Below are 25,466 nucleotides of genomic sequence, written 5' to 3' on the forward strand. Positions count from 1 at the left end.
TTTCAATGTTAATAAATGACGCACTCACAAATTAGTGATCGTTACTTTCACTAGAAAATTGCAAAAAAGAGGTAATGACGTGCAAAAAATAAGTTTATTCTGTTTTACTCTCCAAGGAAAAAGCCTTTTAAAATACAAAAGAAAAATAACTTGGAGGTGTTGAAATAACTGAGCAAAAAGGTTGGAATTCTTAACATTGGTCATTCAAAAAAGTGTGAACATTGTTACTACATCGATTAGAGAAATTAAACACGATAGTATTTCAGGCATGCGCTCAGGGGAACATTACTTAGACTTGCATAACAGCTACAATAATCTTAGTAAAAAGACAAATAACACTTGGTTAAAAAAAAAAATCCAAGAAGGCTGAGCTATAGATAGAGGAGCAGATGGACGCTATTCCAAAATCTGACAATCTGGAAGATCGGTCACCCTAAGAACCAGTTATGGTCTTTGGCAGATCTGAGAATCCTGCTTGGAGCGTACCTTGAGAAAAGGCAAGCTTTTTTGGCTTCATAATGTTTGAGTGGACTTTAGGTTTTAAAGCAATAGAATATTTAAATTGTGTGTTGCAACACCCTACTAGACTATATTCAGGACCAGTGAAGCTGCAGGTTGGCAGTTATGCATTTGACATATAATACGTCGATGCTGAACGACCTTCAGATTCAAAAACACAAAACGTGTCTAGTTCAGACAAGCCACGTTATTAGAAGAAGCCGGGAATATGTAGTGCAATGCAGTAACAAACACCTTACACTTCCAACTGGTCGTTGCTGTATTCAGGTGCTAAATAGTTTCTAAGGAAGTGAAAGTGCTGGCCAGATAGAATGTGTGGCTGAAAACGTTTTTAATGTGTTTTGCTGAATATCAAGTTTTTTTTTCTAAAGAACCCTTCAATTTTCTACTGTGCTGGTGACCCTTGTGTAGCAATGTGTTTAAATGTCAAAGTAACAAATTAATAACGCCCCATCATTTTTTCAAGCACGATACATAGTGTGGTTCTCTATGCAAGTAAGATTCAAATGACCATGGATATATTACTACCCAAGTCCAAAGTATAATACTGTGCCCCCATGGCAAACCTCGAATTATGGGATGCTGTGCCTTACCTCCGCTCTCTGGTTGCAGACTTTCTTTGTTGTTGCTGACAGCCTTGCGATGTAATCCAAAACGTCTTCATGCACCACAGAATTAAGGACAACAACATGGTGATTAACAGGGTGGAGAGCCGTAAGAAACAGTTTACGGCGGGTGACGGCGTGCAACTGGGTTTTTAACCTTCAGTTCCCCCACCCATAACACCATAAGATCTTATTATGATTAATGATTTGCCAACTAGTTTTACTGAGACTTCAGAAGTTCTTACCAGTAGAAGAGGGAATGTGCTGAGTGTATAAACCTTTTCCTTAATTATAAAATATATGCCTCTCCTCCACCCCCCTGCTCAATAGCATTATTAAAAAAAAGAAAATAACACAAATTCATGCTTGAACTGTTCCACACTGTCCCCATTTCTTTACTAGCAATTAACAGCAAGACAGTCATGAGGACAAAGTTTGTTGTAAGACCCCCCAACCTCCACCAACCCATTCTTATTAATCTACAACTGCACTAGACTCCAATACTGCATGCCACTCATACCGGACACCATCATTACTTTAACTTAATCCAGGTTAAGCGAGTGCAGTTACCTGAATTATTGCTTTCTCTTCAAAGAAAGTAAACTATAATAACTGGTCAGAGCACAGTATGCTATCAATGACAAGAGCTCAGAGGACGCATTTCCTTTCCACACTCCAAATACATTCTGCTCCATGCACAACTCCTATATAAACAATTACCTAGAGTCTAAATAAAAGGATACCATTCACATGCAGAATGTGAACTCCCCAAGAATGTGCATTGGCAAGGATGCTGGCGCCACTGTCCTAAAAAGAAAGGGAAATAGTGTTGACTCCTCAAATAACATCAATAAGACAAATTAAAAGCAGCTTGCAAAGTGCAAGCCGATTGCACCCTGCGATTCCGTGCAGCAACCCAGGTGTTTAATAGGGAAAAATGTTGAACATAATGGCTGGAATACAATGTACCATGTCTGGTAAACCTGTAAATGTAAACCATCATACTAAAAGAGGATCTGGAAATGTGAAGCTTGTTTTTGCGCCATTTGTATAGTAGGGATAATAATGGCCAAATCCAATGAACTTCCTGCATAATGGGAGCCAGTGTGGATACCCAATGTGGGTTTATTTGGTTCACACGGGTCAAATTACTTTATAAAAAAATAAAAGCTAAATTAATCTCTGCACTCAAAGGAAGGCTAGATCTAAAAAAAAAAATCCATTTACAGTGCTCCCACGCCATTGATTGATTTATCAGAAAGTTTTGTATGGTGCTAACATGACCCTAGAAGGCATCTGGTAGGGAGAATACATTGTGGTCAATGCAGCCGAGAACTTGAGAATAAGAATTCTGAGAAATGGGACAGTGAAGGATGGTACAATAAGTAGTGTAGTAAGCGAACAGCAGGTAGTAGTGATTTATGCGGAAAAGTACACATGGATGTGAGGCCAATTGGGGTATTGTGGACCATAGGGGGTTTAGTATGCATGTAAGTTGTTGGGGGTTGAAGCTGGAGAATGGAAATGAGTGGCTGGAAATAGGGAGCTTTTTCATTGTAAAAAGGAGCGCTAAATGTACATTATCAGTATAGACTCGTGGTGGGCCAGGTTTTGCACCACTTGTATAATGGGGCCAGCATTTTGGTTTTGATGGGCCCAATACTCGATATGATCTGTTATGGGCCAGGTCTAGTGGGGGTTTAAGTCCATAGTGAGTAATGGATGGAAAATGTGTTTAACAGCGTTGCTGAACTAAGCAAAGGACATTATGTATAAGAGTGGAGTTCTCATTATGGTTACAGAGAAAGAATGCTGCATATTGATAAAAGAAAACGATAATGCTGAGCGCTGCAGAACACATTAAGTAACGAGGTCTGTCTAGAAAATCTGGTAACCTAAGGCCACCCTCCTACGGAGGAAAACGGGAAAGAAAAATGCTGAAAGGAAAAATCCATTACAGGCAAAATGTATTACAAAGGCATCCCACTAGTGGCATACCGCAACCAGTTGCTTTATGGAATTGCAGAAACTAACATAAGCAGTGGTATCCACTTTGCGTACTAACCATGTATCAATTCAAATACTAAAATCTAACAAATAAAAAACAGGTAATATGGAAACCTATGAATTTTAGAAATGTGCCAAAGATTCAGAGTACAGTAGTATATGTACAACTCTGAATTTGGGGTTACACACATCGCGTTTTACATGAAAATTTCAAAACGTGGCTTTCCTTTTTTTAAAAACTTTATTTAGCAGTTTTGGAGGTATAAAGTAGAGTACAGAGTTCAATTGCATTATGTATCAAGTACATAACAACAAGGCGGTTCAAGACAGACATCTATATAAAATAGTACAGCGCATCAACGACACGACTCGGCAAATACATTCTATAAAAACCAGCATTAACCCTGATCGATCTACAGTCCAAGGTAAACACAATCGAGTCCCCAGAAGCCCACCGAGGTGCAGTTGTATCTGCAGCGTTTCGTATCATATTTCACAGAATGTATACAATCATTTCGTGAGTATAATATCCCCTTCAGCCCACACCGGTTGGCTCCTTGCCCTGGCTGTGCTGTGGAGGATGGGTTTGCTGTTGTAAGGCCAGGAAAGTTCGAAAAGGTCCCCAGATATCTTTGGGTCTAGGAGGACGGGAGAGTACTGGCACACATCACTTTTCTTTGTGCAGGTTGTTATGCTTTGTAACCAACCTTTTTTCGTCGGTGCTCCCCATCTACCCCAAAATATTGCAACTTCTCTCTTAGCTAGGAGTACCTTTAAAGGGATTTGCACCACATACCCCAGTAGTGCTATCTCGGGTAGCGGCTCCAGTGGAATATGGATCATTGTACTGAGGAGTTTATGGATTTCTACCCAGATATCATAGATCCGTGGGCAGCTCCAAGCCAGATGTGAGATGTCCGCATGCGGGGCTAGGCAGCGCTGACAGGAGTGCGGTCTGGATGGGTCTATCCTGTGTGTTCTGGCGGGTGTAGCATAAAGTCTACAAAGGAATTTAAAGTGTAGCAGTCTATGCTTACCATTTAACGATACTGTACCAGTGACCCTACAGCATGCCAGCCACTGCTCGTCCGTGATTGAATTGCCCAGGCCAGTCTCCCAGGCAGAGCGGACCCTCGTGTCATCCACTGGCATCACAGCGGAGCAAGCTCTATAAAGTTGCGATACTAGGTGCAGCCCCTTATCGCGGTCTATCATCAATGTTAGGGGGGGAAATGGAGGTGGTTCTAGCGGGTAGTCTGGGAACCTATCTCGTAGCGCTGCTCGCATTCTAGCCAATACAAACCAGTCCATGAATGTAGCCTCTGAAAACAGGGACATTTCGTCTATATCAGACAGACAGACAAGATTACTTTATTCTGTATCCATGAATACCATAAAAAGTGTACAGCAAACATTTTTTAAAACACAGGAAATAAAACACTCTACAAGGTGCTACAATAAAAATGAAATACAAAACTTCTTACAAGTACTACTAAAATTGACTGACAATTGTAATTGATAACATACCCAAAGGGCATTCTAATCAGTGGGAAAGATATCTGTAGCAGAGGGCTTGGTACCGGCTTGGCAGGACAAAAGAATTGCCCCCAAACAGGACACCTTAAAATAGTCTAGGTTTAAAAGTCCTTTCGAAAACCTCATGCGAGACGGCCCTGGGGTGAAGAAAGAAGGGTCACGTGATCAAAGTCAGCATCCGGAGTCTATGCTTTTTCAAAGTCTTGCAGCCATCCTTAAAAAATTTCCTGTGCAAAAGAGTGTGAGGGCCTCCTCAGACAATTTCAGCAATAGTGGAGAAGCGTGGCTCAGTGGTTAGAGGCGGCAGACCCGGAAGCTGAGATCGACCGTGGACCAGGGTTCGATTCCCCGCCTCGGCGGGTCTCGGGCTCAAAATTCCACGGACTCGACAATTCTCGCTCTGGTGCCTACTCAACTCACGGGGGTCACACTCTGCGACTCTGGGCAATAGCTTGCTTAATCTCCACTACGGCCCCTCGCGGCGGGATGCCTGGCTTTCACCTTGTGGACACCCTGCAGGCAGTTTCTCACAGGGGAATACCAGGACGGGTTCCCTAAGCAAGCGCCGGGACGCTTACGGGCAGCTGTGCGCTCTACAAGTCCAGCACATTTACATTTACAGTAGCGCCACCCTTGCTTGTTTGAACCTAGCAGTCTTTAAAATTCTTTTTACATACAACCTCCTGGGGTGGGCATAAAAAGGGCACAATAAAACAAAATGGAGCGTATCCTGCGGAGACTTGTAGTCGCAGCCGCAGGGGGCCCTTAACTCAATCGTTGATAAAAAACCCGCTGGACACCCCAGTATGTGGTGAAGTTGGTTCATACTAAATCTCGTCATCAAAAATCGGTCCTGGCCATTTTAAAAGTAGGACAAATATGGTTCCATTCCAGGACTAGATTTAGCAAGTAGGTGGGCTCTTACAGATTGTTTGATCAACTCAGTATCGTCCTTGGCAGAGGCCCTCTGCTTTAAAAATGCTGTCTTGACAATCTCCTTAGCCTGTGCGGTCAACGACTTCGGGTTTTCATAATAGTCGGCATGACCCAGACCAGCCAGAGTTTCCTTAACATATTTCAACCAGGGGATGTTATGCCCATGCTCCCTTTTGATGCAATCAGATATGATCTGCCTTCCTAGATTTGCTTCCGGGTTGGTCCATGTTTTTATCCAGCACGAGAGGGGTTTTAATTCGATCTAGTCTCTGATATAAGAGAGACCTAGCTCTTCATGGATGGAGTAGGATGGGGTACTCTGTGGGACTCTCAGTAACCTTCGCAGGAATTTGTTTTCTTCAACCTGTATCTTTGTAGGATCAGCGAATCCCCATACCTCACTTCCATATAGCATTTTTGCCTTGCAAATGGCCCTGTACAAGTTCGTTATTTGTTCTGGGGCCCAGCGTCCCAGCCTGTGTGCAAATTTCATAATTGTCCCCGAAGAACTAGAAAGATCTGCATTTCCCCTCTATCAGTTTGTTAAACCTAGTCCGGGAGTCAAACACAATGCCTAAATAAGAAAATGCCTGTACTTTTTCTAAAGAGTGGGAGCCAATCTTTAAGTTGAATTTTCTACCTTGTATTGTCCCCATCTCCATGATGTAGGATTTGGAGAGATTTGCGGACAACTCCAGGTTCTCCATAAAGCTAACAAACCCATCAATCAGGTGCTGGAGGCCCCGTGCGGTGCGAGACAGCAGCACCGCGTCATCCGCGTACAACAGGACCGGTATTTCTCTGTTGCCTATCCTTGGGCTATCTGCCCCCAATTCCCCCAAAGCCTTGTCCAAACCATTAATATATAATGTGAATAAAAAGGGGGCCAAGATACAACCCTGTTTGACACCTCTAGAGCAGGGAAAGGAATCAGAGGAGTCTCCCTCTTCATTATATCGGACCTGGGCTGAAGTGTTCTGGTGTAAGGTACATAGAATATTCACCAGTCCTGGATCCACACCCATGGTCCCAGTAGCTCCCATAGTTTAGTACGATTGACCCGATCAAAGGCCGCTGTCAAGTCCATGAATGCCAAGTACACAGTCTCGTTGCTGGCGATGGTGTACTTGGCAACAAGGAAGTAGAGATTAAGGCATTGGTCAGTTGTTGAGCGACCCGGCCTGAAGCAATACTGGATGTGCGAGATGATTTCGTGCTCTTCTGCCCATTCCATTAGGCGGTTAAGGATTGCTCTCCCCATGACTTTCACTGAAACGTCAATAAGGGAAATAGGTCTATAGCATTGTGGGTTATCTTTGGCGCCCTTTTTAAAATTTGGAACAATTGTCGCAGTGGACCATGAAGGAGGCATACCGGTCTCCACTGCTGTATTAATCACCAAGATTGAAGCCCACAGGTCTACCTGAGAAAGCAGGAGATCGGGGGGTATCCCATCCGGTCCCGGGGCTTTATTACGGGTTAATCCCTCGATTCCCGCTTTCATCTCACCCAAGGCAAAGGGGATTTCCAGAAATGTTCGGTTTTCTACCCCTTCGAATGGAAGTACAATTCTTGGGCAGTCATGATTATAAAGACATTTAAAATGCTCCACCCAAGCCTCTGGTAGAACGTGGCAGGAAATTTTGGGCTTATCCTGATCTTGAAAGAGGTTTGTTCACAATTTTCCAAAAGGCAGACATATCCCTCCCTTCAGCTGCCTCCCTCAGATTTTCCCAGGCCTCATTTTGCAGTGAGTATTTACAGTGTTTCAGGGACTGTTTACACCTCCTCCCCCTGCACAATGACACACGGAGCTTGTCTCTGGGGACCGACTTTAGTGCTGCTTTAAGGTCTCTAAGGGCACTAGAGCATTGCTGATTAAACCACCTTGGGGTGTCTACTTTTTTCCTGGTTGTACTTCTAAGGAGCTCATCAATACGACGAGCAACCCCCTCATATGCAGTGATTAGGCCCGCCCCCTCAGTAGCGGGGTCCAAGCATAACCATACCTGTTGGTTTTCCCCCCATCAGTAAAGCCTTATAGAATTTATCACAGTCCATATTTACCCATCTTAGTCTTCTCCCCTGATCCGTTGCTTTAAAAGAGCCTCTGGACTATTTGCGTGGAGTATGCTTGACTGGGTCGGGACCCTGTAGGGTCAGGACCAACGGGTTATGATCGCTGAAGGGGCTTAGTTCGACATTAAAGCTCAATATTCGACAAATTAGAGTGGTGGGTACAAAAATAAATCTATAATGGAGCCCCTTTCTTTGCCTTTAAAGGTTGGAGGAATGCCCACGGCCCGACTACTCTTATTAGGTCTATTGTGTGTGTTAGAGCATGGGTGCTCAAGACCTTACTTAGCTCCAGTCCCTCCCTAGTATGTTCCATGTGTAATCCAGCTTCCTTTGGGCACGATGCCCAGAACCCCTGACTGTTGAGTAGGTGGGCATATAGATGGCAATTAAAATCTCCCATCACTATCAGCTGTGCTCTACTCCCTCCTTGTGATTCTAAGCTTGTCAGCCTATGGTCCAGCTCGGCCAGGCTGGCCAATGTCTGTCCGCCCTTAATGGCGTTATAAAAATTAAGGAGTCAATTTCAAACCCCTAGTTGTGAACTGTAACCCTTTAATGCAAGCAGAGTCCCAAGCTAGGTTCTCCAATTTTCCCCTTAGCTTCAGGTCCACATACTTAATCAAATATCCTTTGGCTCTCCCAGCCAGAGATCTTTGTGCGGGGACGAAGTACATTTTATACCCTTCCATTGCTAGGTTGGCCGAGTCCGCCTCCCATGTTTCCTGCAGGCAGCTTATTTGGAATCTCCTTATATATTTCAGCCAGTTCTGATTTTTTAATTTGCTAGACAGGCCTGCTATGTTCCAGGTAATTATATTAAAAATTCCCTGTCCTTCAGATAAAGAAGAGTTTGGACCCAGGACAGTAAACCCCTTGTGGAGTGCCAGCTCTCCGGGAGGACTAGATTCAGTGCCATGCTCTCTGTATGCTGTCCGTGCTGAGGACTGTGTTTGAATATCAATCTGATTTCCACCTACTCCTCCCGTGACAGTGGCTAACTGTACTTCCTCCATGGCGCCCCCTTGAACTATAATTGGCCCCCCGGGTAGTCAGTCCAGGTCGCTTAGGGCGGAAATACTTTGTAAGGGGGTGTATCGATTAAACAACGGCACTAAATGCCCCCCATCAGTTATCCTTGCCCTTATTTGCCTTGGACCTTCCCTCTTCTGTGTTTGCACATGATCTCTGTAAAAAAAAAACATAGGAGTAATCTAGCCCTGGAATCACTCGCATCCTGAAAAATTCCCTTCTTTTGATGGTACAATAGATCTACCATCTCCGGGTATCTGAAATTTAGTATTATACAGTCTCCCGGGAATCCCTTTCTGCTCTTTCCAATTCATGATACTCTTCTGGCCATTAGAATATGTCTGTGGTTACTTATACTGAAACCTACGTTGATGGCCTACCAATGAGCTGCTTTGTTAATCAAGGACCGAGTGGTTTCTCCCCTGCCCTCTAAACATGGCTGAATCCCGGTCAGAACCACTGTATAGGGACTTGCTACTGGAGGTAGATCTAATGCTGGTAATTCCTGGGTGTTATTTTCCATGTCCGCCTGTGGAGGTGCTAGATCGGTAAGTCTAGATCCTCCACCCCCCCAATCACACGATGTATTATCGTTGTTAGATCGGGCCAATGGCCTCTCCTCCCTTGATTGCCTGTAGACTTCGCTTGCACTTGAGTGACCCTGAGCCTCACTACAGGTACCTCCTTCTCGTGGGTTCTTCCTTGACGCCTCTTGCCTGTTTTTAACCGGGTCCATTACATTGTTATACACCCCGCTAGTGCCATCATTGGCTAGTGCTAGCTTGGGATGTGTAATGGTCTCAACATCTCCCCTCCCCATCAACCGTGGCCCTTTCTCGATTACGCCCTCTGTCCTATCTTTTGTTATTAGTTGCGAGAGTTGCCCTTCTATTACATTTAACCTCTTCTGTAGAGGTCCCAAATACGCTAATAAAAGATTCAAATGTAGTAATCAACTCTTTATTGCATCCCTCCAATACCAGTGCCTCAGTACAATTCTGGCACCTCGTGGGGGTTGTCGGTGCCTCTTCTTCCAAGGCCCCCCTCCCTCTCACTGCTCCTCTCTGTCCTGTCTTTCTGGTTGTACAGTCCCCCCTTCTTTGTGCACCTAGCTTGAACTTTGGTCTCTCTTGGGTTATTATTATTGGTAGTGATGCCCTTTGCCTGTAAACCCCTTTTTTGAGCGCGTGATCACTTCCCCTCTGGGCAAGTTTTTTCCGCCATCTCCTGGTTAGGCATGTTTGCCTCCTCATCCCTTTGCCCTAGAAGGTCAGGTGTCAGAGAGATGCGATCCTGTGATTCCACCCCCTCTTGGTGTGAGGTATGGGACTGATCTGGATCGTTGTCATCTGGCTCAATGGTTTGTGGAGATATGCTCACCCCTACTGTTAGTGTGGGAGAATGTATTGTGGCCTTGGTGGTGACCCTGTTTCCCCTTTTGCTTTGCCCAGGGACGAGCCCTGTGAGGGGGGGATGGACAAGTAGCAATGAGGCTCATAGATCTCTTTTGTTCAATGGGCTTGTCCAGTGAGAGCCTCTTTTCGGTTAGCGGGATTCCATGATTCAAGAGAGACTCTGCCCTCACTATGAAAGCGTCCAGGGTCCCCCTCACAACTCCCCCCTGCACTCTACTTGACTCTTTCCGGGTACACATATCCTTAGGATTACGAGTGCCCCCAATGGGTATCGCAGGAAATTAATCACAGTAAGTCTTTCGCAGGAAATTAATCACAGTAAGTCTTTTTATCAGTACCTTGGATTAAGTGGCGATTCAGCAAGATTCTTCTTCACGCCCTCCAGATTACTGCCTCCAAAATAATTCCGGGAATAAGTCAGTGTCCGAGCGACTCACTCTGGTACCCGACCTCCACATGATTTCTTCCTGACTCCAAACGAGAGCTGTCTGCAACACACAGGTAGAAGAGGAAAGGGGGTGGCCCAGCCTGGCCCTTGACGGGCGCGGACGGGCCCTTGCGCGAACCCCGCTGCGGGACTCCGCGGGGCCTTTTGAACGCCTCCTGGTGCTTCAGTGGTGACGCCCTTCTCAGGCACCGCCGGGAACTCTGGGACTGGTAGTCCCCCTCGTGTCAGGCAGCGGTGATGGTGCGGGTGAGAGTGGCGGCGGGTAGTTGTCAGTCCCCGTCCTAACTCTCATGGACCGCGAGAGAATGTGCAGCGTCCCAGGGCAGTATACAAGGATAAAATCTGCAGCAGAGCGTCCCGCGCTGCGGGAATCCGCGGGGCCTTTTGAACGCCTCCTGGCGCTTCAGTGGTGACGCCCTTCTCAGGCACCGCCGGGAACTCTGGGACTGGTAGTCCCCCTCGTGTCAGGCAGCGGTGATGGTGCGGGTGAGAGTGGCGGCGGGTAGTTGTCAGTCCCCGTCCTAACTCTCATGGACCGCGAGAGAATGTGCAGCGTCCCAGGGCAGTATACAAGGATAAAATCTGCAGCAGAGCGTCCCGCGCTGTGGGAATCCGCGGGGCCTTTTGAACGCCTCCTGGCGCTTCAGTGGTGACGCCCTTCTCAGGCGCCACCGGGAACTCTGGGACTGGTAGTCCCCCTCGTGACAGGCAGCGGTGATGGTGCGGGTGAGAGCGGCGGCAGGTAGTTGTCAGCAGTCCCCTCCTAACTCTCAAGGACCGCGAGAGAACGTGCAGCGTCCTAGGGCAGTATACGAGGATAAAATCTGCAGCAGAGCGTCTATATCAAAGATATGGCCAGCCGGAAAGAAATCCCCTATCGTGCGGAAGTTGAATTTGGCGCAGGTCCTTTGGACCAGCTTCTCGAAGGTTATAGGTAGCAAGCGAGCATTCGGTAAGGGAAGAGCAATAGAGGGTATTCGTGTGGGTGATTCTATGGAGTTTAAATCCATGCCCAACTGGTGGTATAAACTGGCTGAATAGCCTGGGGATTGCAGGGGATGCCAGATGGTAGCACTGAGGCGAGTAAGTCAGGGAGAACGAAGTCAGATTCAGGGCGTAGGTATGTAACTCTGGCGTCGGGATGGTACCAGCCATGTGCGAAGCTGGCTTGTGCAGCCAAATAATATAAATGCAAATCAGGTACCCCATAACCACCCCGGTCATAAGGAAGGGTCATCACTTGCTACTGTACCCTGGGTGTTTTGTTGCCCCAAACTAGTTTGATTAATAAGGATCACAAAGTACTGCAAAATTTGTTGGTTAGGGGGATTGGTATATTCTGAAATAAATATAGGAATTTGTGGAGGACTATTTTTATCAGGGCAACGCGTCCCGCTATGGAGAGTGGAAGCTTGAGCCAGGAGTCAATCCGACTCTCTAGCTGGGAAATTGCTACCCCATAGTTATGGCGTACTATCTGCTCAGTATCTCGATGGATATGGATTCCCAAATATTTCACTGAGTCGGTCCACCAGTCTAGTGTAAATTCTGGGGTCCATTGGTGTGTTCCGGCAGTTAGTGGGAAGACTACTGATTTACGCCAGTTGATTTAGGCCGGAAAAATTACCAAATCGGAGAATCTCTCTCAGTAGTGGGTCAAGATTTGTTTGGGGATCGTGGACATACAGAATTGTGTCGTCTGCGTATAGTGAGACTAATAAGGGGCCAGTCCTGAACACTAAACCCCTATGCAGCGGTTTTTCTTGGAAGTGTCGAATCAGCGGTCTCATTGCTAGAATGAATAATAAAGGGGAGAGGGCCATCCCTGCCGTGTCCCGCGTGATAGACCAAAGGGGGCAGAGAGCGTCCACCTTAGTCGAAGTCTAGCAGTAGGGCGCGTGTAAAGCAAGGCTGTGGTTGCTATATAGCCCTGGGGCATTCCCATACGCCTCATTATGGAGAGAAAGAAGGGCCATTCTAGGGAGTCGAAGGCCTTTTCAGTATCCAGTAGGATCGCCGCTGCAGGTGTGGCTGGGTCTAATCTATGTAGAGTGTTAAACAAGGTCCTGAGATTGAACGCTGTGGAGCGGTGTGGAATAAATCCTGACTGGGCCGGGGAAATTATGGATTCCATGAGTAGGGAGAGATGACATGCTAATGCTTTCGCTAGAATCTTATAGTCTAAATTTAATAGTGATAATGGGCGATAGGAGCCACATTGGAGGGGATCCTTGCCAGGTTTCGGTAACAATATTATTACGGCTTCTCTCAAGGTATGAGGGAGTTGTTGGGTCTCTAGGGCCTCTGCGTAAATATCGGGGTCAGCAAGTCTCTCTACGCTATGTAAAATTCAGGTGTGAAGTCATCTAGTCATGGGGCCGTGGAAGTGCTCAGCGCATCAATGGCCTCATATATGCTGTCAGTGGTTAAGGGTTCTGCTAAGAAATTTTGCATGATTTTTCTAGGTAAACTAATGCAATTTCTGAGAGGTAGTCTTCTTGACCAGAGTGATCAGGTCCCAGTTTGGTAGTATATAATGTTTTGAAATAGGATAGAAACTCCTCCTGTATTAGCAGGGGGTCTGTAATTGTGTGGCCCGATTCAGAGCGTAGCTCTGTAAAATAGGATTTCGCATATGGAGGTCTAAGCATCTGAGCGAAGATCCTACCGGGGCGGTCCCCCTCTCCGTAAACCTTAGCGCTATGGTATTTACCCATATACAATATTTCCTTTTCGGCCACCTCTCTATATTGCAGGAGCAAGGTTGTTCTTTTTATATCATACCCAGGATCGGTAGTTATCCTCTGGGAAGCGTCTAGTGTGGTCATGTCTGTTTCTAGACGGGAGAGTGTGGTTCGCAGATCCCTAAGTGTTCCAGCGCTCTTTGAGATACAGACGCCTCTCATGTAAGCCTTGAAGCCCTCCCATAATACCGCTTCGGAGTCCACGGAGTCCGTGTTTAAGTATTCCTCAATGGCCTCTGACAGTTCCTGCTTGAATTGATGGTCTTCTAGTGCACGTGCCAGGAACCGCCACTGCCGTTCGTACCCTTCTGGACGAGGTATAAGTAGCCCCAAAAGTACTGGTGAGTGGTCTGAGTAAGATCTGGGAAGGGTATGTATGTTGTGGAACCATCCGGACAGCTCAGGGGAGGCAAGCCAGTAGTCCAGCCTTGTCCAGGTATTACTAGCACCAGGGGGGGGGGGGTGTATGTAGTGTGTATAGTGTGTATAGTGTGTATAGTGTGTATAGTGTGTATAGTGTGTATAGTGTGTATAGTGTGTATAGTGTGTATAGTGTGTATAGTGTGTGTAGTGTGTATAGTGTGTATAGTGTGTATAGTGTGTATAGTGTGTATAGTGTGTATAGTGTGTGTAGTGTGTAGTGTGTAGTGTGTAGTGTGTGGTCGGGTCACGTATCCGCCCAAGGTCCGTTAATGTGAGACGGTCACACAAGAGATGCAGGGCTTTGCAGGCTCTGGGCTTCGGGTCAGGGGCTGTTGACATACTGTCCAAAATAGGGTCAAATGTAACATTGAAGTCACCTCCCAGTAACAGAGGCGTGGAACCCAGTTGTAACAGTTTCGCGTATAGGTTATAAAAAAATCTGGGGAGTCCGTGTTGGGGCCGTATATACAACCTAATGCAATCTTGTAGTAGAACAGCGTGCCCTCCACAATAACAAATCTACCGGAGTCATCAGATATGACAGAATGACATTTGAAGGGGAGTCGCTTATGGACCAGGATGGCTGTACCTCTGGCATAGTTACTATAGTTAGTGAAGTAACAGTTAGGGCCCCAAGATGTCGCAAACCAGGACCGGTTTGTAGGAGGGAGGTGGGTCTCTTGTATCAGTGCTATGTCTACTTTGTGCCAAATCAAATATTGTAGGACCTACCGTCGTTTTCGAGTATCGTTCAGGGCTCTAACATTCCATGTAGCCAGGGTAATGTTGGAGGGGCCCATATTGTGTCCATGTGCGCCATAACTGCGTGATATTCGCTATAGAAAGGAACAGCCTATGTCTGTACTCTGCTGATGCGTCAATGATTAAACTAAATCTGAACTCAATGCATTGCAAAAACAATAACTCCCTCCCACCACCCAGCCTTCCCGCCCAATCGGAAAGGCAATATCCAATTGCCAACAATAACCCACAGTACCCAAAACATTCAACATGTTTGTAAAATTGGATCCATGGGGTACATGATAATGCAATAGGCGCAGTTAGAGGTTTACACCAAACCGGGGGAGGTTCGCTAACCAGCATACTAGTAACCAATAACAAATAATGTCAATGTATCACATGGTACAATTTAAGGAACACTTGCGGCGACAATGGTCTAGAAGGATAGGAGTACATCCTGGGGCGGACGAGGAGAACAGGTCGGCACTGGCATCAGACCCAGTCAGAGGGGGGGGGGGGGGAGGAAGGGTTGAGAAGCCACAGCGTACGGGGGACCCTTGTTGTTTTTGTAAGTGTGGCAGAAGTCCTGCTCGGGGGTCTCAAAGATACAGGAGCATCCATTGAACTCCACTCGTAGCCGGGCGGGATACAACAGGTCATATTTCAGTCCCAGGTTCCTGAGGGCAGCTTTAACTCCTTGGAATTTCCTCCTGGCATCCTGTACCACAGTGGTGAGGCCAGGGTATAATGACATTTTGGAACCTTGCAAAGTGAAGTCACCCTTTTCTCTGGCCATCCGCAATGCAGTGTCTCGGTCTCGAAAGTTCATTATCCTGGCAATGATGGGTCGTGGAGGGAGGCCAGGGATGGGTCTTGGGCCAAGCGATCTAAGTTTGGGGTGAATGCTTCTTTTCCAAAAAGATCTATGAGGATGGTTTTCATCAGATTGTCCATGTGACCAATCGCTGTAGATTCCGGCACGCCCACGAGGCGAACGTTATTGCGGCGGCTCCTGGCTTCCAAGTCCTCATTTTTTATTGCCACTTCTTTCAGTATTCTCTCCATCCTGTCGACCCTCTTCAGAGATTGGGCCATGCCATCTTCTAGGTCGGATGTCCGAGATTCCACCACATCCAGGCGTCGGTCATGAATTTGAAGTTTAGCCCCCAGGTCGGCTATGTGTTTGTCGAGAGTATCGAAACAGACATCCAACGCTTCGAACCCTGTTCGCATTTCCTGTATCAGGGGGCCCAGTAGGCCCATTTCTTCTGCGGGCGCGGAGGAGTTCTGACCGCCCGTCGCCATGTTTGGAGGTGGGTTCTTGTGTATGTCCGCCGACTTCTCAAAAGAGTTGGCTTTGTTTCAGGTCTTTGTGGCCCATGCTGCGTCAGCCAGCCGTGGGGTGTGTGGGGCAGACGGAAACTTGAAAACTTGTGGCGATAGCCCCAGTAATGTGCAGTTTGTTAAAGTTGAGCCAGGCGGAAAAAAACCACCCCGCCAGGACTCGCGTGGTAACGAGGGGCAGTGTTTATGCGCAGTCAAATCGATTGAGCGTGGCAGCGCGAATGTAAAGTCCCCAGGACAGAGGCCTGTTCTCACGGTGGCCGGGTCTATAGAGGAGCACACACTTCTTGATATCACGGTGCGCCGAGGGACCCAGGAGAGAATGGCAGTCTTTGCATGGCGAGGGTAGACCCCCGGTCGGAGACGGAGGGCCCAGTAAGGATATTACATCTCGCTTTGCGGGTGGCACACAGGGGGATGGGATAATAGTCCGCGAGTAGCGCTATGGTCGAGGTGCTCAAGGGGGCCTGTATGGTCGGCCACTACTCACCGCACCCCACAGTAGCTTTGAAATGAATGGCAGCCCTCGGCTCTCCCCTCGTCGCAGCAGAACTCCACACCCGAGCTGCAGGATGGGCCGCTCAGTGCTGCGCCAGTGTCCGCTCGACCCGCCAGTCTCCTCTACCACTGGGCAGGATGCACAGGTTTGCGATCACCAGGATCCCACCATTATTCCCCATATTGCCGATCGCGGGGCCAATAGCCGGAGGAAGGCCTGGCCGCCATCTTGTTTTCTGCAGTCGCGCGTCTCTTTCGTTCAGATCGTGCTACATGTGGGTCAGACCTTGGAGCAACGGGTCGCTATCGAGTGCCAGGCAGTTCCGACGTCCTGTGAGCGATTTTTGGCCACCTATGTGATTCAGGTGTGCCGGATGGGTTACATGATGCTGGAGAGCTTCAGCTCAGCACGGCCATCTCGGTTGCCGGCGAGGCTACGCCCCCAAAAGGTTGCTTTCCTTGCACTATTCTCTGTTCCCATAGTTCGCCTGTGACAGGAAAGGCCCCAAAACGGAATGTGAAGACATCAAATTTTCACCATGAAGAATGACCCATTTTGGCGAAGTGGACAACTAAAGAAATTATGCTCATGAGGAACCTACCAAACCCAGATGACATGTTCTGAAAAACAGTATTAAACAATGGGAACCAGGAGCTGTATTTAAACAGGTCCCGCACACGTGCTCCAAGGCAACTATGTAATCACAAGGGAGTGCAGTTCCGAAGGGAAGGGGGAAGGAAAGGCCTTTAATGGTATGCCCTCACACACCCCGTAAGGCATACCGTTACAGGTCTTTCCTTCCCCCTTCCCTTCGGAACTGCACTCCCTTGTGATTAAATTTCGGGAAAACAGACCCGAGGAGACAGGGTGGTGTGACTTGCATAGATCCCACTACTGTTTCCCACTCAGAATGCCCTATAAAGCTCAAACAAAAAACACAAATGTTACTCGCAATTTTTTGATTTTTTTTTTTTAGAGAAACCTCTGGAATCTGGGGGGTCCACAAAATTCTAGCACCCCGCATGCCCACATTTCTCCCGCTAAAAACAGTTCTACATTTGAGTGAGTAGGCCCATTGACTGGAACAGGATCGGATTAAAATTGACCATATTAAGTAAATGTGGTCTTTGAATAGTCCCCGTTTTGATCACATTCTAGAACATTCCCTCACAGATATGTGAAGACAATTCATGATTTTAGACCATTCACCATGGCAGTGAGGAAATTGGGATTTATACTTCCAGTGGGGATGCTCTAGGCCCTAGGCTTTAAGGATGGGGCTAGGAACCAATACCTGGGTGGGTAAAACCCCTTACACCCTCCCCACGGGGAAAGGAAGAACAGAAATATTTGAGGGGGCGGAAAGACTTCTGAGGCTAATGACTGGTCACACTGCCTCCTCACCCGATCTTTTTTTCAGAGGGGAACCTCTTGTGGTTAGCTGGGGCGGGGGTACTCCCCCTAAACAAAATCCCTGTTTGTCTAGTGGGCTTTTTGCCACCTGGAGGGAGCAGCAAGACTACTGTGGTACCTCCCCTATATCGATTCGTGCTTAACGGTGGGGGTTGGGCTTAGGGGAAATTGTAGTGCCTAATGGCATAATTCAGGTACACTTTTTTCACCATCATGTCAGAATGCTGTGTGCACTTCATATCAGTGAAAAAATTCTTATACATAGAAAATCCTTCATGTAAGAGCACCTAAAGGATTATCCACCTCTGTATGGAGGACGAGATGTTCTCGTCCTCCACCTCTGATGTGTAAAGCTCAGCCTCCATGCTTTACTCTAAACAGTCAATTTAGTTAGCAAATGACAGTAGTAATTATGAACCCACTACATCCATCCTACTGACGAGTGCACTGTGTGACAAAGCTATTCCTTGGCAATTTGGACTTTCACAATGCACATATTATGAATAATGCAACAAACCTTCTTTTGCATGGCCTTGTTCAGCAACTCCTTCCCACGACTTATTAAGGCAGGCTGTGGAAGGTAAAGACAGCAACCGGTAAACAAAGAATTAAGCCAGTGTGAGCTAAAAAAAAATAAAATGTAAATGTAGTAAGATCTAGATCTATTAAAAAAAAATTAACATTGCTGGACAAGCCTTACGTTAGGACCAGGTTTTTGTCGGCGCTTCTGATCCAGTCCAGAGCTCCCAGAAGGTGTGTCTGACAACCGCTTCTTGTCCGATAGTCGCAACGTAACCTCTGCTTTTTCCATTGAAGCTGAATCAGCACAGTTTTTCCGATTTGTCTGCCGGGTAGCTCCATCACTGGTCCTTGCTTCTTTATTATTGGTAACCACGTAAGTTACCTCCTTGCTCAGAAAGCTCTCAATTACCTGGAAAGGAAGTAGAGAGGATATCAAATCAACCAGACTGAAGTGCTGGCCTATTACAAGGTTTTGAATTTCAGCCGAGCGACCATGAGCAAGCAACGCTGGGACACGTACACTAAATTCTAAGCATCCTGCTGTTTTCATCCCTCTGGGAAATATCACACTTCAAGAATATGAAACCGGACAAAAGGGTTCAAAATGCACACCACATAACAATGTTACAATAAAAAAATTAAAAACACAAAGGGGTTGGGGGTGCTCAGCGCAGAGGATGACCCAATAGCCTGGGTCTCCAAGAGAGGAGCACCGTGGCACAAATTACATAAGGATGCATCAATACCATATCACAATTTCCCAGGCTTATTTATCCTGCTTGTTCCATGTCCAAGAACCCATCATAGTTTACAATTAAAGTCTGCTCTCAGCATCACTTTGTTGCCAATATAGGTTTCATCAAACAAGCATGAAACTCAATGGCTTACCCGAATGGAGAAAAACTGGAATTGCTTTACAAAGTAGGTTTCTATCTGGGGTTTGTCAGGAGTATTCTAATGGTGAGTAATCTGTCGTTAAATAGAGTATCCACCAGGAAAAGTGCTACCGAAGGTTAAGTAACTTTTTCTTCTGATGGATACTTCTAACTACAGATAACTCATCTTTAGAATAGGGGTGGGTGGAACACTGAGTTTCTCTGCTGAGTTATGGGGAGTTACCCCAAAACTCCAGGGAGTTCCATGAGTGGTAGAGTTGTGGCACGGCGCGCTACTCATGCAGATTTAGCGCCACGAGTTTGTCCCGCACTGTAAAATCAACACGAACAGCACCACACTGCGCACGGAAGGGCACTGCATTTTCTGCAGCTCTAGTAGATTTTTTACTCGAGCAGCAGCTCTCTCAACATGAACGGTAGTGACCTGCCGCAACCACCAGTCTTCAGAAATCTCGCCAGGAGACGGTCTAGTGTTTCATTTTTTCACTTGCACTCATCCACCGGCCTTTGGCAAGAACTGCACGAGAGAAAAAAAGAAAAAAAAAAACTGCCATGCGCCAGTGGGCAGAGTTTTTCTGAAACTAAGCGGAGAGCAAAGTAGGCAGATTCCTGCAAACAAACTCTGCCAGCAAAGCGGAATATATCACACACCTATTTTAGAAGAGATACGAGTAGCAGTTGTACCAACCCAGAGAATGCCAGCCAGACACCAATAAATAACTATGGTAGGGAATGTGGGGGTTCTAATTCCTGTATGCAAAACTTTCCCATACACTATACCGCTCACACGGACTGATTACTAATGGGGCTGTTACGTGAAAATAGATACAGCTGGTGAGAAATTAATATGGGGATCAAACTAGGTCTATAAAAGCAGTAAAGACACATTTCTTGCACATTATCTGGACTGTATTTGCTAACACACAAATTATTGTGAGTATGGCTGGATTATTGCCCTGGATCCAACCATAGACCTAACTGGTACTACGTATAAATGCAATGATGAAGACAGGACACTCCTACACGATGTCATGAGTGACCATGCGCTGGTACACATACCACATCCAGCACATCTCATAAGTGCACAACATGTCATCCTGGTTAGGCTACTTCCGGATACAGGACTCTAAATCAATCCCCCTTCCTGGCAGACATTTTACCAGATGGCGTATGAGACTGTAGTCCGATTGAGTTCAATATCCACTTTGGCCATAGATTACCTCTGACAACTCTGGAGGATGAACGCTTCCAAACAAAGTTACTAGAAAAGAAGCACCACTTAATGTTTACACGTGTAGATTTAAAACCAAGCAGTCCGTCAATTTGCCAGGCAAAGAGACCTGGAGGGTCCTTCTTACGAGGGACTTCGCTATAAATACGAAATCCTTAACGGAAAAGAACACTTGAATGTACTATTTCCACAGTGATGGTGGAACATAATTAAAACACCACCCTTCAGCTGGGACACTATCGGCTCTCAATGCACACCACACTTATGTGCCAAAAAAAGGCTCTGGTAAACTTGGGTGAAGACAAAACGAAGACTGAGGAAAAACAGGCAGGATATTAGCCTGTTAGTAAAGTCAAAGAGAATTGAAAGTGGTCATTACATCAATTAGCAAGAATACAGTGAAGCTTCTCACTCAGCCGTTTACCTCCTTTTATGTGAAATTATATGGCTCATCCAGGAGGCCCAAGATGCTGAAGAAGAGTTCTTAAACAACGTTTTCCCTCTTTTACTAATGAACTAACGTTTCTAGATGTGAAATTACAAATCGTCAGGTGAAGATTGAGTCTCAAGACAAGTTTTTAACACATGTGAAACCAAAAGGGCCTGCATGCTAAATATTCACTTTAAGGAAGCAGAAGCCATAGGAATATTGGGTGTTGTATCAAACAGGGCCCATCATATCATTCATATTCAAAGATGAGAAAGAACCATTAGAATCTGGGAGTAACAGGCCCATCTCTCATAAATGCGGTCATTAGAACATTAGCCAAAAATCCTGACCAGGCTGAACTGGATCTCACAACGGACCTGCTCCTCCAAGGTGGAATTAGTCCCAGGGCAAGCGACTAGAAGTCATGAGAACACATGCACAACTTTTTTGTGAATAAAAAAAACACATAAGAGAAAACACTGGCCATCACACTTTATGCAGTAAAAGCTTTTGGCTGGGTGGATCAGGAACACCTATTGAAGGAACTGGATAGGTTTAGTTGATGGCAGAACTCAATTATTAAAAGGTAAGTTGATATACTAGATGCCGATGGCACAATATGTTGCAGAGGCCTTTTCTCATTATTCAAATAAAAGAGGCAGGAGCACTCTTTATCCCCCTTACTGTTCTCCTCTTGGCCTTAGATCTCCCCCCCCCCCCCCGATTCTAGATGTCACCACCTAGGTTAGGCTCATTAAATTCTTTCCTGTATGGAAAAAGATATCCTTATGCCCATTACAAAATACAATACATCTTGGCCTGCATCAGGCATATTATACTCCTGATTTACTCCTTCTGACGATCAAGACTCATGCTGAATTTGAAAGGTGGTCCCAAACTGCAGTTCTTAATATGGGGCAACACATAGGCAGTGAAACTGCACCATATCATTAGGTTATTACAATGCTACCTATAATCCACAAATCGATTCTCTCTCATACGAATTATGATATTAAGGTTATTTGCAAGGGAAAGAGTAGATCAAGGCTTAAACCTGGTAAATTCTATGTTTATACTGAGTCTGGTGGATTACGCCTGCCTCACTTGGGCTCGTACTCTCTCGCACACCATCTTTCACTTGCTACACCCAATACTCCAGTCCTATGATCATAACTTCGATTCTTTCAGGGGTAACTATCGAGGCATGCAGGTGTCCGACTTGGAGAAGAAGGGATATGGTTTATTTTGTCCAAAGGACACCTAAACAGGAGGACAGTGAGCAGGTAGGCAGCTGTACCTCAGTGTTTACTACATTCAGCCAAGCTCTATCGTTGGGCTTCTGGGTTTCTAAAATGTTCTGTGATTCTTCTACTGCAGTTTGCATCAGATTATTAGTTCTCCTGTGTCAGCGATTTCAAACGGCCAGTAAATACTCTGTGCCCCCCGCCTCCCTTAAAACCAACCTCTCAAACCTCTTCCTTCTGCTATAACAGCACTTCAGCATACTTTACAGTAAATTGATTAGTACATTGTCATCTAAAACTAGATTTCTATATTTGAATAAACAGAAGACATTTAGCGGGTGAAGAATTGTTACCGAGCAGCTCTTAGACGATGCATTACGCTAAGCAGTATATTACACATTGCAGTTTTCATTTTAAAAACTATGGATTACGCAAATGGAATTGGTCGCAGCAAGCAAGGTGTCAGAAAAGAAACCCACTGGAAAGTTGTCAGGGGTCATCTGTGTTAGTCCTGAGAACAAAAAAAGTTTGTCCATAAGTCTTTCTTGTATTGCAAGGGGTTCGTGTCAGGCAGGGTTGTGTCTTGCATAGTCTGCAAGGGTTTATGCAAAGCACTGGCCTGACCTTTAAAGGCGGTCACATTATGCGAGATGCTTCCAGTACAATGGTCTCATGTAAACCAACATCAATCTGTTGATTGCACAGCCTCTTCTACTTTCTGAGAGGGTTCTTCTAGCAAGCACTGGTGTTCATTCGTCAATTGGCTTCCTTCCTGTTTAGTATACCCATGTTGTTCTGGAAAGCATTACCAGAAGCTCCCTACCAATGAGGATACGATTTCCAGTCTAGACTGTAGTTTAATAATTTAGTGTACTCGGATTGCAATCATTCTTTTGATTAAATTAGTTTGATAAAACACCGGTATGCAATTCACGCTAAAAAGAAACCGCTATTGATCCTACTTTTGTACATATTCCAGTTATGCTTGGCCGGTTTAAAGAAGCACCGCTCATTATGTTTAACAGTCTCCTTATAGCATGCATGGCTTCGTCTGTAGGTAACAGTTCGTTGTCAAAGTGCAGCATGGACCCTACTTTATGTACTTTTGATTATGCTCTGATCTAACCGATGCATACAGAACTGTTTGGATACATTACAAAATTCGAGGTGACAACCAGCTTCTCTGCTGCCAATCCGTTCTGCCCTCAACTGGGGCAGCAGCTCCTGGAAGAGAGTAAGAGGCGCATTTCAAGATGAGAATCAGAGCTATACCTGCATCTTTTGAGAAGGCTGTGTGTGACCAGGTGAAGGTAGGGCCTAATATTACAGGCCTACGAGCTCCAGTTCAATATCAACTGTTCCTTCCAGCCAGGTGATTGTACTCCACAAGGCCCTTTCCAGCACCCAAGCATGTGGGAGGTAGAAAGACATGGATAATAGGAATGTAATAAAATAAAAAATGGGAGGGCAAAACCAGAAGGAAACAAAGTAGTGAGGGAATAACCACTCTAGAGGAGAACACCAGAAAATGGTAAATGTAAAGAAAACATGAAAGGAAAGATATGGGCTAAAATAAAAAAAAAACACGGAGTAAAGAAATGAAAGGAGAGACTGCAGATCAAGAAACTGGATCAATGACACAAGGCAAAGAAATGTTGCAAAGTATTAAAAGCAAAAATGTAAGGTTTTCAACTAGGAGTATTGGGATTCTAGGGCCCTCTCCCATCTAGATTCAAGATGGTTGTGTGCTGCATTAGAAATCTGACATAGCATAACAAGGACACAAAGGGAAGTTGTAGGCTATTATGTGATTAACATGCTATATGGAAACTGCATACTGCAGAACATCTGAAATCTTTGGTTTACTGGTTCCAATCCTGGACATATTTCAGTGGATTAATAAACATACGCAGACATATCAAGCACGCAATGTATATTACTGCAGGCACCCCCACACTAGTTCCAGTAACTAGATTAATGAACCCACAGCAGAGATTGTGTGCACTTTATTGGTCACAGGAGGTCCCAGCCACAGATTACTTAGTTAATACACGTATTATGATGGTCTATAAGTAACCTGTATTTCGCAGGTACCATGTTCTAACGAAAAAGCTCCTTTCAAGCATTGCATCAATAGTATGACCTCAATAACAATAATTAATGGGCAGAGGTGAAAACTAAACACATGATCCTAAAATACAACAATGTTGCATCCAGGTCCATTTTACGCTCTCCCTACCAAAACATACTTTTGCATAAAACGAATAGGTTTTACTTGAATTATTCTAAAACAAATTCTGTTCAGCATTTTCAATGAAAAAATGAACCTGCACTGTGTCTGCGACAGCACATGTAACTGAATTAGGACTGCCAGGACCTCTTCCGCAGAAGAATTGGGTCAGTTGCTGTAGTACAGGTTGGGAAGGCTGGCATTACCTGAAAGCCAACCCTGTCACGTTGCCTGTAGAATAGCCTTTGAAGTTTTGGTACTGTTGCTGAAACTGCTTGGCAGGAGACAACAGTCCCAATATCATGCTATTGTTAAATCATTCTAGAACAGAATCAGCCTTCTCTCTGGACAACCTGGACCCCTGAGGCAATTTCCATCAAGGACACTTGGACGTCTGTTGAAAACTCAGTTCTCATCCCGGTGTGTCTTTTACGTGAAACACTGGTGTCAATATCTTTTATAATGCAGTTTGTGGAGTCCAGGTTAGCACGCAGAAGAATCCTGGCCATCCTGTATTGCTTGGGGCGACAAGGACCAGAAGTAGTACGGGATGGCTGGCAAAACTTTGCTTATGTTCCACAATCATGGAAGTACCTACCTAAAAGGCATATGAAACAGACCTGATGGCCAAGCTGGCCAAGGAGAACATTTTCTTTTCAAAAGAGTCAATTTGCTTTACCTCACTACTCAAAGTAGTGGTGAACAATAATTTGAACTGACCGTACTACTTGAAGCCAAAAATACCAAGCTTTCAGGAGTGGATGTTTTGTAAGGAAATGCTGCTCACTGGGTGCCAGTCTATGCCACCTACCCACAGATAATCAGCCAGACCTCGGCTTACCCCATTACACCATCAAAGTGTCAGTAAAGACTTCAATGAATTGCAAGCTTGGTTCGAATAAAGTTAGAAAATTTCAGTTGGTAAATTTGTCTTTGTCTCAACACTAGGCAATCGCAACACTTCTGCAGACCTCTATACCAGTAAAATTAATAAAGTACTTTCTTCCAAAGGTGGCCATGGGGGAGAGTTTAGCTCAGTCTCAGGGGGCTTGTCTAGCCAAACAGCATTTTCTATGTACACATACAAGCCATCAGTGTAATGACGAGGAAGGGATTAAAGCACAAGTTACTACTTGTGTAACTATAGATCTGTAAGAGACATTAGTTAGTGATAG

At 45.6% G+C, this 25,466-nt stretch overlaps 1 protein-coding gene across 2 annotated transcripts in view; it reads right to left on the reverse strand.

Moving 5' to 3' along the window:
• The window catches only part of DBF4B (DBF4B-CDC7 kinase regulatory subunit), a 335,585-nt gene that overhangs the window by 151,199 nt on the left and 158,920 nt on the right, over positions 1 to 25,466 (reverse strand). For both annotated transcript variants that reach the window (XM_078645154.1, XM_078645155.1), the window contains exons 4-7: positions 18,439 to 18,669; positions 18,256 to 18,309; positions 1,868 to 1,931; positions 1,113 to 1,177 (exon numbers count right to left, since the gene is read on the reverse strand). In XM_078645154.1, the coding sequence (XP_078501280.1) occupies positions 1,113 to 1,177; positions 1,868 to 1,931; positions 18,256 to 18,309; positions 18,439 to 18,669 (414 nt within the window). The remainder of the gene's footprint in view (positions 1 to 1,112; positions 1,178 to 1,867; positions 1,932 to 18,255; positions 18,310 to 18,438; positions 18,670 to 25,466) is intronic.

The sequence above is a fragment of the Lissotriton helveticus genome, chromosome 5_1 (genome assembly GCF_964261635.1).
Source record: "Lissotriton helveticus chromosome 5_1, aLisHel1.1, whole genome shotgun sequence".
NCBI classification, from domain to species: Eukaryota; Metazoa; Chordata; class Amphibia; order Caudata; family Salamandridae; genus Lissotriton; species Lissotriton helveticus.